Raw genomic sequence first — 13,596 nt, forward strand, 5'->3', positions numbered from 1 at the left:
TGGAAACAAGCGTAAAATGAGTGAAAATGCATAGATCAGTCATTGCAATACAATAGAAATTCAATAATCTGGATGTACACACGAATACGCTACAGTAAAAAAAAATGAAAAGAATTCATCAATGGTGGCATCATTTAGCAGATGAATTGAACTTTAAAAACACATGCAAACATTAGCCTTTGAGGTCTTACAATTACTAATTTTTGCAGGTTTCAGACGCCTTAAAGATCACGGCGTACGAAATACTCAAATAAGCAAAATCACCCGCAGCCTGCCCACATTTGACTGGTGACGGGTGTTATTTCACACTCTGCTCGTAGAAAGATGTTTTCAGATCAGCACTTTTTCCCATGCATTTTTACTGTTATGCTTTTCGATTTCTTTTTTACATTTTTATCTTGCATCTGGCAGCAGATAGAGTATTTCCTCAAAGATACAGGCCGCTGACAAGAAAGCATTCAGACATGCACACATGGGATTGTTTTCTAAGAGAACTGGGTGCCATTCAGATAACTGTAGTTAGAATAAAGATATTAATCGGTAGGGTAGTTTTTTGGGTAGTGTGACAGGATGTGACAGATGTTTGGTAGTGGTAGAAGTGCCAAACCAGCTATGGCCTATTTCCTGTGAGTTATTTGCAGAAACGAGTCCTGTTTTTTTATTTGACTCTTGGCCTGGAGCGTTTTTTGAGCTTTGTTCCAGAAATCTCAGTTTACAGAACCTCCACAGCTGTTAATGAGTGACTGAGAAATAATAAAAACAATACGAAAACTTATGGTTGTATTCTTAAATTTTATATATGTATATATAAAAGTACATTTTACATTCTACTTTAAAATTTCATGTTGCCGATTGTAATTATTTGTGAAATCTACTAACAAATTCCAAGTTAAAATACTTTTTTCTCCAATTGTATTTTTGAAGTTTATTGGAGTACATTTTACAAGAAAATACACTTTTAGTCTCCCTACTCCCCACCAAAAAAACCTTTTAATTCATTGTTAACTGTCATTTCTTTGTAATTATTTGTGAAATTCACTAGCCAAATTGTTGTTCAATAGCCAAAATTGTTTTTAAAAAATCAAATTGTTTTTCGCTGTTTTATATTTACAAATTTCATTATAAATTATATTAACAACATAACGGTAAAAGATTACAAATTTAACAGCCAAGACGTACTTTCATTTGAGGATGAGCGGTATTTTTAGGATCTATTTTCACGTTCAAATACAAAAATAAGGATGTTTGATGTTACAACAGTTTTTAGACCTGGCAGTTCACGGTAAATTACGCTCTGAATACTTTTTAATAGATTCAATTAAATAGATTTATTTAAATAGATTCATCACAAGACTGCTTTCGGTTCGTTAGTTTCATTTGAATAAAAATAATTTGAATCAGTTCTGTTGATTTGTCGACAGCAAATGATCTTGACAAAGTGTGTCAGGCCTCGTTGCATGTCTACCTCTCGTATGTTCTCCGCAGACAGCGCGCTAATCAGCCGCAAGTTGTATGTTTATATATACGTGTGGCTTCGGAGATCCCCTTATGGCACGCATTCAAGCGGATGCAGAAAAACGGCGTTAACACTAAAAATACAATGTCTTGCTGCTGAGTTGGCGGTGCAAATTCTGGAATATTCTCACATCGTTTCGAGTATCTTACGTTATTACATAACGTATAAACCAATTTGTCCGTTACACTGCTTAAAAGCTGTGTCGGTCAGCAGAAATATTCATACTTTTGCCGTGATCGTGTAATTCAGCCGGCCAAAAAAGGACTCAATCCTGCTGTTTGTGCTGGTGACATCATGGGGTTTCAGCTGTTGTGTTTTATTACCTCATATTATCTGAATTTGAGACGTAGTTTAACACAAGTGATTATTGCAAAGCTTTCTTTCGCAATCATATTGCATTTCTTCTGTCTATAGTAAGACCTAAAAATCCACATAGCCAACTAATAAGAATATATATACCAGTTTTTTGAACGGGAGCATTTTCCTAATAAATGCACTTCAAGTGCATTTCATTCTGAGGGTTTGGTATCTTTAGCTTTTCACATGTATTGAGATTTTTTTCGCTTTAAGTTTATTTATATTTAATCGTCTTCACGATAGAGTTGGATTAGCCATGATCTTTGTTAACAGAAAGAACGGACGGCTTTATTTATTTCACAAAACTGTGCACACCAGATTATACTGTGAACGGGGTTGAAATTGCTGTACATTGCAGTCTATCACATTGTGTGGAAATGTTTGTTTGCAAGCGCACCATATACAAATAGAAACTATGAAAGGCGTCAGTCTGGAAGGGAAAGCTCTACATTTCGAGTCACACCTGCAAACCACAAGAGAACAAACTTGTGGGAAAATGATATTTTAGTGAAATAAATGTACTGAAAGTAACATTTACTTGATTTCATTTACCTTAACACAATAGGAACGGAAATTAAATATATAAAATAGAATAAAGAATAAAATAGAATAGAATCTTCCTATGAAACATCAACTTTCCTATTGTTGCACTAAGCTTCTAACCTGTCTACAATATAATAGATTTATTTAGACATTGTAACGTTACTGAATGTCCGGTAGCAACATGGATGATCATTAAAAAGTTTGTTTTCTATTTTCAAGTCAACCACGGTATACAAAACTTAAAACGCAGGTTAACCAACGTGCGGGCAATTCTAAATCGGAAACGGCGCATGTCAACTGCGTCTACAGTTTTACAAAGTTAACCAGTCTCACAATAATCATATAGAACGCATGATTGCTTGTATTACATGCAAAATGATGCATAATGTATTTTACGCGTTTGTAAAATAGTAAAAAGTGCTTGAAAACAGTTAACCTATTTATTTATTCTTAAACGTTAGTGATCTTTTTCATACAGGGTAATAGATGTGCACGCAAAGTTTTCAGCGCATAGATGTTTTTGGAGGCTTTGCAAAGATTACTGAAAAACACAAAAGAGTCCAGTAAAAAACAAAAACAGAAAACCTTTATTGTAGCTTGTTAAAGACTAAAATATGAAATACATTGGCACTAATGAAGGTCAAGACTCGTCTTCTGAATCATTCACGGTTTCTTCGTGAAGTCCAAAACTCTGTGAATTGGTATGTTAGCAATTAGCAGACCGTTGTTATTAAAACGTATGTTGATGAAAATATATCTGATAACAAAGCACACTTACTGCATCTTGAAAAGCCATTTGGAAGTAAGCAGTATGTAATCCTGTAATAGAGTTGAATAATTCCCGGTGTCCACTGAGAAAACTCCCTTCGTAGAGACTTATCAGGACAGGAAGTCAATAGCTCTGGCTCCAATATACAAACAGAAAGCTGCACTCCTATTTCCAATGACTGGAGCTCCAAAGAAATGTCTCATCCCAAACTATCCGCGAACTCCCAGTGGATGGTAATGGGTGGAGTGTTTTCTTTAGCCACACACACACACACACACACACATCCACGGTCTCCCTGTGTTCCTCCCTCCTTTTGTTTCTCTTCTTAAATGCTCCAACCACAGCTAACCCAAGTCCATTTATTCACTTAACAGCTCCCTCACTCACTCCATAGTTCACATTCATAATTTGTCTTGCACAATGTTTTATCACTCTGGATTACTTTTGCTTTTGTTGGATACGTCTATGATCGGTGGTAGGAGATCTTTAGTTTAAGATCTAGGATAAAGCATGAGTGTATCTGTGTAGACATCAGCAATGCCATTGCTATTGTTCACGGATATTATCTTGGAGACATGAAATCAGATTACAAACCTTCCTATGAATGATAAACCTTACTGTTGTTGCACTAAACTTCTAACTTGTTTACAATAGAAAAGATTTATTATAAGAAGTTGAAGCTTTACTGAATGTCTGGTAGCAACACGAGTGATCGTTAAAAAGTTTGTTTCTATTTTCAGGTCAAACGACGCAAGATAACAGAAAAGCATCTGAAGGTAAGGGACAAACTACTATATTAGCTCTCTAAAATAAAAAAAAAAATCTTTAATCGTAGTTATTTCTTTTAGACATCAACAGAGAGAGAATCAATGATGATGAAAGCTATTAAAAATTAAAAAGAAAAAGTAATTGTGACTTTTTATTTCACAATTATGAGTTTGCATCTTAAAATTGGCAAAAATGGAATTGCAAAGGAAAAGAAGTGAGAAGTATGAGATTTTAAAGGGATAGTTCACACAAAAATTAATGTTAGTAACCAAATAATTGCTGGCAGCCATTGACTTCCATGGTATTTTTCCCTTAGTATGTAAGTCAATGGCTACCATCAGCTGTTTGGTTACCAACATTGTGCTTTTGTGTTCACCAGAAGAAATGAATTCCCAGATCTGAAACAACACGAGGGCGAAGGATGACAGAATTTTCATTTTTGGGCGAACTATCACTTCTCAGAACTGTGAGGAAAAAAGAATTGCACGATAATGTTTCCCCCATGGAGTAAATGGTTTTCCAGAAATCTCAAATAGCTTCAGATTGTGCTCAGATTTGCCAAGATACCAAAGCCTGCAATCAAACGTGAGATACTTTGATATGAACTCGAATAGTTCTCCTCCGCCATGTCCATGTTCGGTTTACAACTCTATACTCTTTCTGCATGTCAGCGTTGTCTCGTTTGTGTCTTTAGTTAAGAACGTTTGGGATGAGTCAAAGATTGTACTTCAAGTCCTGTGAGTTATGAAAGAGAAACCTCTGAGCAATATCATTTCCAGAGTATTTATATGATTGCAATTTGAATGAAATTTGACATTCAAAAGATCTATATTTTACTCTCTGGACACTAAAAATAATCACAAACAATTTTAATGTTAATGCGCTTTTTATATCAAAATACTTATATCAAAGACGGACGCTTTATACAGTTAAAGACACTACTGTATTTTTAATCTAATCTAATGTTTGTTTATTTATTTTTCTTCTGTATATTTCAAAAATATATTTACCATACTATATATTGTCCATTCACCCTATATTGAATTGCATTGATAACAGGAATGCGAAAACATTTACTCATTTCGTAATGGTGTTTTTTTTTTCTCCAGATGAGAGTATCAGAGTCAAAAATGAAAGTGCACAGCAAGAACTGGACAAAACTTTTATAACAGGTACATAATGTCTGCATTATTTACGCTCACATCATCTCATCGCACGCACTGCTGACATTCATAATGACTCTTTCAGAGGGACCCAACACCACGTATGAGGACAGTGGTAAGAGATTTCTGTGACCCAGTATGTTTGAGCTGTTACGCTACACTAGATCACTTGTCAATGATCAAACAAACGTCTTCTGACTCAAGCGCACTACGCTCACTGTCACGAGGAGACGCTGAAGCAGTATGGTAGACTGTGCTGGGAGGCGTTCAATGACAGCATGAGCAAACTGGGGAAGGAGGACTGGTGCAATATGGAGATGGTGATAAGGTAAGCCAGAGCTTCTCCTTCACGTGTGACTTTACTTCAAAGGAGATTCAAGTAAATCTGTACATCTGCGGTTTGAGTTTTAGGAATGCATTACCTAAAAAAAAAACATTTTTGTGCATCACACTCCTAAACGTAGTTTCTATATATATTTTCTTATGCAAAAGCTCTGTTGAGAAATGGCAGATTGTTGCTTACCAATATAGTATACGCACAAAGAAAGGAAATGGTCATAGAACAATTGAAGGATGTATGGGGAAAGATAAAGATCTACTTAAGGGACCCCGAGACCTCCTGTTTCATTAAACAATGAAAGACATTTCCGTTTTCTACATAAGCATATGAGAAATTGGGCTGTTGTTGTGAACTAGAGTGATTAGGGGTTTTCTGCTACAATATTGTGTCACACGATTCACTTCATTACATTATAAAAGAGCAGAACTATATTTACTACATAGGGCGGTAGACTTTTTATGGTTTTGAAAGACGTCTCTTATGCTCTCCAAAGCATTGATTTGACTAAGAACACAGTAAATACAACAATATTGTCAAATACTACTGCGTTTTGTATTTGAATACATATTTGAATATATTGAATGTAATCAAAGCTGAATCTTAGCATCATTACTCCAGTCTTCACTGTGACGTGATCCTTTCCGAAATAATTCTAATATGCTAATTTAAACATTCTATTTTTTGTGGAAACCGATACATTTTGCATGAGAATTCCGTGATGAACAGAACAGAACTTTTTTTTTGTTACATAGTTTTTACTGTCCCTTCTGATCAGTTCAACACATTCATTTTCATCTCCTTCATAGTGTGTGTGAATGTGATGGCACGTTTCTTCCCGTCAGCCGGCTCATTTTGTTTCTCTCTCTCTCTTTCTTTGTCCAGAAACTACCACAAGTTAGATGAGTGTATGGAGTATATATGCAGTATGTTAGGGTGCTTCTACCCTAATCGTGTGATGGAGCAGCTGTTCGTGGACATACACCAGCAGTTCTTCACTCATTGTAACAATGAAGAGGATTTACCCGACGCCCCAGCTGGAGTCGTGCTCGTATCCACACTGCTTCCTATCCTCCTCATACCCTTCATAGTGTACATCGTGGTCTGGAAGAGTAGTTTAAGAGACTGACCGCTTTTGCATTAAATTGATAGTTTGCTTCAAAAATTTAAATCCTGTCATCGTTTACTCACACTCGTGTCTGAAACCTGCATGATGAAACCTTTCATTCTTCTAAAGGAGATAGTTTGAAGTTGTTTGTTTGGATGTTTTTGTGTGTGTTTTGCAGAAATGAGACTTGAAATGAAACGAGGGTGAGTAAAAGATGATCCAGTTTTTAGTTTTTGGGCGAACGATTGCTTTTAAAGTAAACTCTGAATGTATAAAGTTCATGTGGTTCACAACGACGCTATTACTGTAAATAAAACACATGCAGTGGGTGATTTTTCAACGCACTCAAAACTCACGCACAAGAGTAAATGTGCAATTTGTGATCATGGTATGAATTTACTGTGCCTTTAATTATTAATTCTGAAATACTGAATGTCGTACATATCCTGCTAGACTTCGGTTGTTATGTTGTTGTATGTCGGTTTACAGTGTAGGGTTTTCACACCTAATTTTAATTATGATAATTATGAATTGTCATTTGAATCAGCTCTCAATTCGAGTTTGGGGAATTGAATCTTAAAAGATTCAAGTCAGTATGTAATTCAAATATACCTTTAAATCACCTAATACGTCCAGCGTTTTAGGGCAATTTAAATGTATGTTACCAATATGAATTTACTCTGTGATCAGCAAAATAAATCAATTGGATTCTTCGCTTTACCTCGAGCAGGTAACAACGGATCTGGGCATGAGTTTGACTTTCCAGTTACATAACACACAAACAAGAATTCGTAATAATGAAACACAATTTATTAAACAGTACCTACTATTTGACAAGACTACGCTGAGAAGACTAAACATAAACACATACACACACACATGCATTCATACACACATTCGCGGGTTGGAAGGGAAATGGATAATTGTCTGTCCAAAGTCTGTTAGCTAGTTCTGAGATCGCACTAAGAGCACCAACAAAGCAAAGTTAGGTTTAGCCTCGCTTATATGTGTCTGCGCCAATTCAGTAGAGACGGAAAGGTAGTTTTACCACTCGGCGTGTCTGGGGAAATCCCGGCGTGCTGATTGGGCAGGCTCGTCCGTGGGATGACGTGGTCGGGCTTTCCCGGGCCGTTTGAATGAAGTCTCTCTAGCTTGGTGGTTCGCTTTGGATGAACCGGGTTGGTTATGGAAAGGGCAGTGAGTGTCCGTGGAGTGATGTGACGGAGCGGACGGAGTCGAGGATATCGGGTCGTTCTTGTTCAGAGTCTTCTAACTTCTCCCAGTTCCGAAGTTTCTCCGTTTCGTGGCGATTCCTGCAGCGACCGAAAAGTTCTTCGACTCGCTTGACTCCGACTCGGCTCGTTCTCAACTCCGACTGCGTCTCAACTCAACTCAGAGAGCTCTGTTCCTGCGTTTTGAGGTGCAAGTTTTGGGCCGTGCCTGGGCAGTTGTCCAATCCCGAGGTCAAAGGGGCGTGTCCACACCTGCTTTCGACTCGGTTTCGTGCATACTTTATCCCAGTTAGAATTGACATTCTGCACTTCTGTTCCCTATCAAAAGCTTATAAGTGGAATACACTGTTGTGCATTGCACAAACACATATATTCATTCATCACGATATTGGAAACATCGTAAGCTTGATTTGATATCAAACATGCATTATCTAGCGCTTATGGAACGCTCTCTGTTAGAGGATTATTTAACAAGTATATAGCGGTTCCTACATACATCCCAAACATTTATTAAGCAGTTATTTACAGATGAACCTTTATTCGTTTGAAAGGAAGGCATTTAGATTGTTCGTTTAGTGGTTTTATGTGTGTCCTGGCAGTTCCTTTATTGTAGCGAAAAGGAAAAAGGCGCGCTTTTAAGGAATGTATGTTGGGACAGAGCAAACCTCCTGGGGGTTGGAAAGTGTGAGGCTGTCCTGGCCACGTTGATTCACCGCGGGAGTCTTATCACCTTTTGACTTGGTGGCTTGGTAGAACTGATCCCAGGTCAGTGCACAGAACGGGTTATCGCGCTGTCGACCAGATGTTGCGTTTTCAATCATCCCAATCTTGACGTGGGTACTCTCGGATTGGCCGAGCTCACTGCAGCGACAGTCCCTTGAGAATGTTTGGTAGACGTTGTGGCGCTCTGCATCGCTCGGCTGACCATCTTGATTGCCTTTATGGTCCGGGGTGCGGAGGATGAGCGATTTTACGACCTGGTTCTAGAGCGATTCCCCTTTTATGGTTCGTGTCTGTTCATCGAGGCCCCACATATCCCCTTTTTGCGCGATGAGGTTCCGTTGCCATAACGTCATCGGGCACTGGAACAATGGACAAAGAGAACAGACATCCACAAACAACATTTCCATCGCTAACTGAACTGTGGTGCAGAAATTTGGAATTTGGGCAGATCGGGTGAGAAACTTGATACGACATTTGCGCTCAATCTATGGACTTGGTGCGGGGAGTCAATCTTATTGTCAGGACCTGATGTGAGGGAATGGTTAAGGGTGTTCCTGTAAAAGGGCCTAGAGGGAAAAAGGGAAACAAAGAGAGGAAGAGAAGGGAAAAGACAACACAGAAGGGACACAAGGACATTGAGTGAGGTTAGGACAACAAACAATGGTCACATGTGTGGAGAAACTCCTTGTTACTAGAGTGTTGGTTCTAGCAGTGCGGTGAAGGAGCGTGTAGGTGTTGTGCTTGAAAACCTGGCTATGTGTTTCCCTAGTGGGTGAGGAATTACATCAGTGAGGTGCGATAGTCGGTCTGTGTCAGTGGGTTTGGTCTCCCCCTTTCCTTGTCTCTTGGAGCCCTGGTGCCTCTTTATCTGGTTCCGGTGTACCCATCGCAGGGCTGGCTCGCTGCGCCCCTGTCGAATCTTGATTCGGTAGGCAACAGGTGACAGTTTGTCTACGATTTCGTGGGGTCCCGTCCAGTGAGGTAGGAACTTCTTTGACAATCGATGAGGGTGTTTGGCCGTGGCTGGGCGAAACTGTAGTACCACACTTTGTCTCCGACCTCAAGTTCCTGATATGAGGCCTTCCTGTCATAGTAAGCCTTACGACCTTCCGCGCTGCTTTGGAGTTGTTGCTGTGCAAAGGCGAAAGTCGTTCTCAGGTGCTGATGCAACTCTTCTAGGTACTGATGCGTGGTGTAGGCAGTGACAAGGTTCATGTCACCGGGTTGGTACAGCAGGTGTAAGGGTAGTGTCATGCGTCTCCCCGTCATCATTTCGAATGGAGGTACTCCGTGGACGGTGAGGAGTGGACCTGATGGCCATTAGTACCAGGGGAAGTTTGACATCCCAATCCTTCTGATTGGTGGACACATACTTCTTCAGCATGCTGACCACTGTCTTGTTGGCACGTTCCACCTGTCCAGAAGAGATTGGGTGGTGGCTTATGTGCAGCTTGGCTTGCACACCCAGGAGTTTCCACATTTCTTGCATGAGCTCAGCGGTGAAGTGAGTTCCTCGGTCTGAATTGACACTCAAGGGCATTCCAAATCTTTTGAGAATATGGTTCATCAAGAGGTAGGCTGTTGTTTCTGCCGTGTCATTCGGAGCTGGGGGGCACTCTATCCACTTTGTGAACTCGCAGACCACGTTAAGGAAGTACTTGTTACCTCGTGTTGACCGTGGCAGGGGTCCTACCCAGTCTATTTGGAGGCCTGACCATGGGAAGGTCATTCCTTTCCTTTGCAGTGGTGCGCGGTGATTTGCATTCGCCGGTTGAAACTGGCAACAGACCAGGCATCCTTTCACGTATTCCGCCACGTCTTGCTGCATGCCAGGCCAGTATACCACCTGTTTGAGTGTCTCATAGGTGGCCTTGGCGCCATGGTGTCCAGCGCATGGTGCATCGTGGGCGTATGTCAACATTATCCCCCTTTGGCTCTGAGGCACTACGAGCCATGGCGTAGCGAGTGGCTCAGGGACATACGTGAGAACGCCGTCTTTGAGATGCAGCATGTGCTTGATGGAGTGCAGGTGGCGGAGGTCAGAGGAGGTGGCTAGGTTGAAGGCAGAAACGTGGGCGGTAGCTGGGTCAGAAATGTGTGCACTGATGGTTTGCAGTGCTGGATCCGACGCTTGAAGGGTACTGAGATCGTCAGCAGCAAACTGTGGCGAGATGGAGATACGGGAGGAGGTGGGGATCGCAACGCCAGTGGCGTAGGCGGCGGGTGATGGCTGCCACAGCTGGGTTGGGTGGGTGGGAATGGAGCGTCCAGGACTCTCCATGTAATGCACCTGCTTTAGCGAGGGCATCTGTTTGGTCGTTGAAGTCTTTGTCGTGGTTCTTGCTGCTTGAACTTGAAATTGCTTGTGACCTTGACATTGCCTCGGCGGTCTGTAAACGGGCAGTGGTGTCTGTGGCTTGGCACTGCAACTCCTGAACGTTTACTGACTGGAAGGGCAGAGGTTCACGGACTTGTGTCCACAACTTCAAGTGCTTAAAGTCTATTAGTGGCTTAAAGCGATTAAGCAGGTCCTTTCCGATTAGCAGTGGGTAAGTCTTTAGGGGTGAGATGTAGACTGGGTGGATGAGGTTCATCGGACCCACAGTTAGGTGAATCGGGGCCACCTGTGTCAGTTGTAGGCCCGTGTGGGAGTATACTTGAAGGTTCAGCTCACATCTTTGAAGTTTGAGGGGGCCATTTAATGTCTTTGCTCCTTCCTGGATTTTTCCGAGGAGTTCTGCTGACATTAGTGTGATGTCAGCTCCTGTGTCCAGAAGGGCTTCGACCCTGATGTGGCGTTCGATGATGACGGAGAGGTAAAACTTTCTTGCTATACCTCTCTCAATGAGATCACCCAGGAGTTGAGGACTGGAGTTTGGGATGAGATGGGGAGGATATCAGGGCTAATCTGCAGTTCTTCGGACGAGTGGCAGACGACCAGGACAGCACTTTCAGGAACCAGAGTGGTTTCAGCGGCAGGTGTTTGTTGGATGATGCCGTGGTTTGAAGCATCATATGGTGAGTTAGGGGCTAACTCGATTGCTGGGGTTTCAGGTAGGATTTCTCGTCCATCTGAAGTTATGGTCATTATGGTTCTTTGAGTGTGCGGGAGGAAGTGCTATTCTCTGTGTCTGGTTGGGTCGGGTGGTCGCTGCTGTCTCGTCCGGCTGCCAGTCAGGCTGAATCCGGCTTCTCTTTCTTTTCCCACTTCCAATCTTCCTTCATTTGCTGGAAAAACTCTCTCATCATGCTCTTCATCAGTTCTTGTGAGTAAAAAACGGTGATGTCTTTTGCTCTTGTGTGGATTCAGTTTGAAAGTTCTTTGTCGTCGAGTCCTTGGGCTGGTTGCTCCAGGGTGTGTTTGTGCTCTACCCATGGAGGTTCCGTTGCCATCCCAGGAGCTCTTCCCCTTTGGTTTCTAAAGGAGGTTGACTGATTCCACGATCTCTCCCACTGACCTTCCTGCGGTCTTGAACTGTCCCATGACTTTTCCCGGTGGCGCCCAGGCGAAGCGCTGTCGTTCACGTGGTCCATCCCAGCGGCCGTTTCTCTGATTGGGTCTGGTACCTGCGTGGAAGTCTTGCTCTCGGTTGGACACGTTCCTCTTTTCTTGACGGCTTGAAGCTGTCTTGATGTTGGGCACCCTCTAGAGGCAGTCCGTGACTTTGTGTGTTGAAGTCGAGGACTGTCGGAGCTTTAGTGCCTTTCTCTGCAGCCATCTTTTGTTTGCTGTAGGCTTTGTGTGCCAAGTCGCGCAGCTGCTGAATGGTCATTGTGCGCGAACATGCAAGCACGCCTAGATGGTGGCTTACCCCAGGATGTAGGTTCCTGAGGAAGAGAGTCTTAAAGTTCATGTCCTGTTCCATTTCGGGCTCGTTGCGAGTTCCGAAGTATGCTCTCCTGAGTCGGCTGTAGTAGGCTTGCGGAGACTCATGACGGCCTTGTCTGATCTCCAGGGCGGCTACTAGTCCTTGTTCTGACTCTGGGTCATCAAATTCATTGATGAGAGCCTCGGAGCAGGTGGTAATCAGCCTTTGTCTGGGCTGGTTGCGGTCCAGGAAGCTGCGTACATCAGGGCTGGATGTTGCTCGCAGTAAATAGAGTCTATCTTTATCAGTGACGTGAGGTCTTACTTCCAGATGGAATTCGACGTCCTGTAGATAGGTTTGAACGTCTGGACTACTTGGCACACCTGGGGTGAACTTGACGATGTTCCTGGCGATCTTGTCGAGATCTTTTAGGTCCAGGCCGTGTGATGCTCTTTGGCTGGCTGGGTCCGTTTCTCTTGGCCTTCTCGCGAGGTATGTCTCTTCAGAGGAGCTGGTGAGTGTTTCAGCATCGCCTCTTTCCCCCTTTGTTCACTTGCCTGTACAAGCACGGGAGACCCGGTCCTACTTGGCAGGGGTGACGTTGGTGCATCTCGTGTCCTCGGTGGCTCAGCGCGCAGGTCGTAGGCGTGTCTGAGTTCCTCCTTGACACCGTCGGATTCCTCTTTGACGTAGTCCAGCTGTTGTTCTAGGCGGCTGATCTGATTCCTTGACTCGTTCAAGTGAGCTTCGAGGGCTTTGATTCTGCCGGCCTTGTCTCTAATGTCAGTCTTTGCCTTCTCCAGTAGCTGTTCTGCGTACTGGAGGTTGTTGGCAGCATTGTCAAAGTCTCTTTTGGTTTGTTTCACCTCTTGTGTGGAAGCTGCTAGCAAGGCTTTGAGCGTGGTAATCTCCTCTGGGTCCTTTCTCTCCTCATCCAGCTTTTCCTGTAGTTCCTGAGCCTCCAGTTCCAGCTGTTTGATGCGTCGCTGTGCGCATGTCAGCTCCTGTTGGAGATCGGCGGCGTGCCTGTCACTCAGTTTGAGGGTAGCGATGAGGGTGTGACTTAGGGAGCAGGTGATCTTTGCTAGCTCTTTGTGGTTGTAGCCTTGGCTTGGGTCCTGTTCCATTAGGCTCGTTAGGTTGTTATCCAGCTGTTCCTGGGTCTGACGCTTTAGTGTTTCCGCGGCCTTGGGTAGGAGGCTGCTGGTTGCAACACTTAGCCATGTTTCCAGGTCTTCCCAGTGACCAACGTTGTCTGCTGTGTGAGACAT

The 13,596-nt window shown here is 42.7% G+C and overlaps 2 protein-coding genes across 2 annotated transcripts; one reads left to right on the forward strand and one right to left on the reverse strand.

The window, feature by feature from the left end:
* Positions 1-3,506: 3,506 nt before the first annotated feature.
* On the forward strand, positions 3,507-6,916 carry LOC122329778 (receptor activity-modifying protein 2-like). The gene is made up of 6 exons (XM_043226350.1): positions 3,507-3,660; positions 3,926-3,961; positions 5,063-5,125; positions 5,202-5,231; positions 5,321-5,444; positions 6,339-6,916. Exons 1-6 carry the CDS (start codon positions 3,606-3,608, stop codon positions 6,580-6,582), a joined length of 552 nt encoding a protein of 183 aa, XP_043082285.1. The 5' UTR covers positions 3,507-3,605; the 3' UTR covers positions 6,583-6,916.
* A 5,121-nt stretch (positions 6,917-12,037) lies between these two features.
* LOC122330182 lies at positions 12,038-13,596 on the reverse strand. Its single transcript, XM_043227050.1, has 2 exons — positions 12,912-13,596; positions 12,038-12,786 (listed from the first exon to the last, which is right to left on the reverse strand). The coding sequence occupies exons 1-2, from the start codon at positions 13,594-13,596 to the stop codon at positions 12,038-12,040; spliced, it is 1,434 nt and encodes a 477-aa protein (XP_043082985.1).

This window comes from Puntigrus tetrazona, chromosome 24, assembly GCF_018831695.1.
Source record: "Puntigrus tetrazona isolate hp1 chromosome 24, ASM1883169v1, whole genome shotgun sequence".
Lineage (NCBI taxonomy): Eukaryota > Metazoa > Chordata > Actinopteri > Cypriniformes > Cyprinidae > Puntigrus > Puntigrus tetrazona.

Bases quoted from the DNA above. Each gene is read 5' to 3' on its own strand.
- LOC122329778 (XM_043226350.1), top strand. From the start codon at position 3,606: ATGTTTTATCACTCTGGATTACTTTTGCTTTTGTTGGATACGTCTATG. The intron at 3,962-5,062 runs GTAAGGGACAAA...TTTTTTCTCCAG, and splicing joins TAACAGAAAAGCATCTGAAG to ATGAGAGTATCAGAGTCAAA. The intron at 5,126-5,201 runs GTACATAATGTC...TGACTCTTTCAG, and splicing joins GGACAAAACTTTTATAACAG to AGGGACCCAACACCACGTAT.
- LOC122330182 (XM_043227050.1), bottom strand. From the start codon at position 13,596: ATGTCTCACACAGCAGACAACGTTGGTCACTGGGAAGACCTGGAAACA. The intron at 12,787-12,911 runs GTAGGACCGGGT...AAACGGACCCAG, and splicing joins ACCAACGTCACCCCTGCCAA to CCAGCCAAAGAGCATCACAC.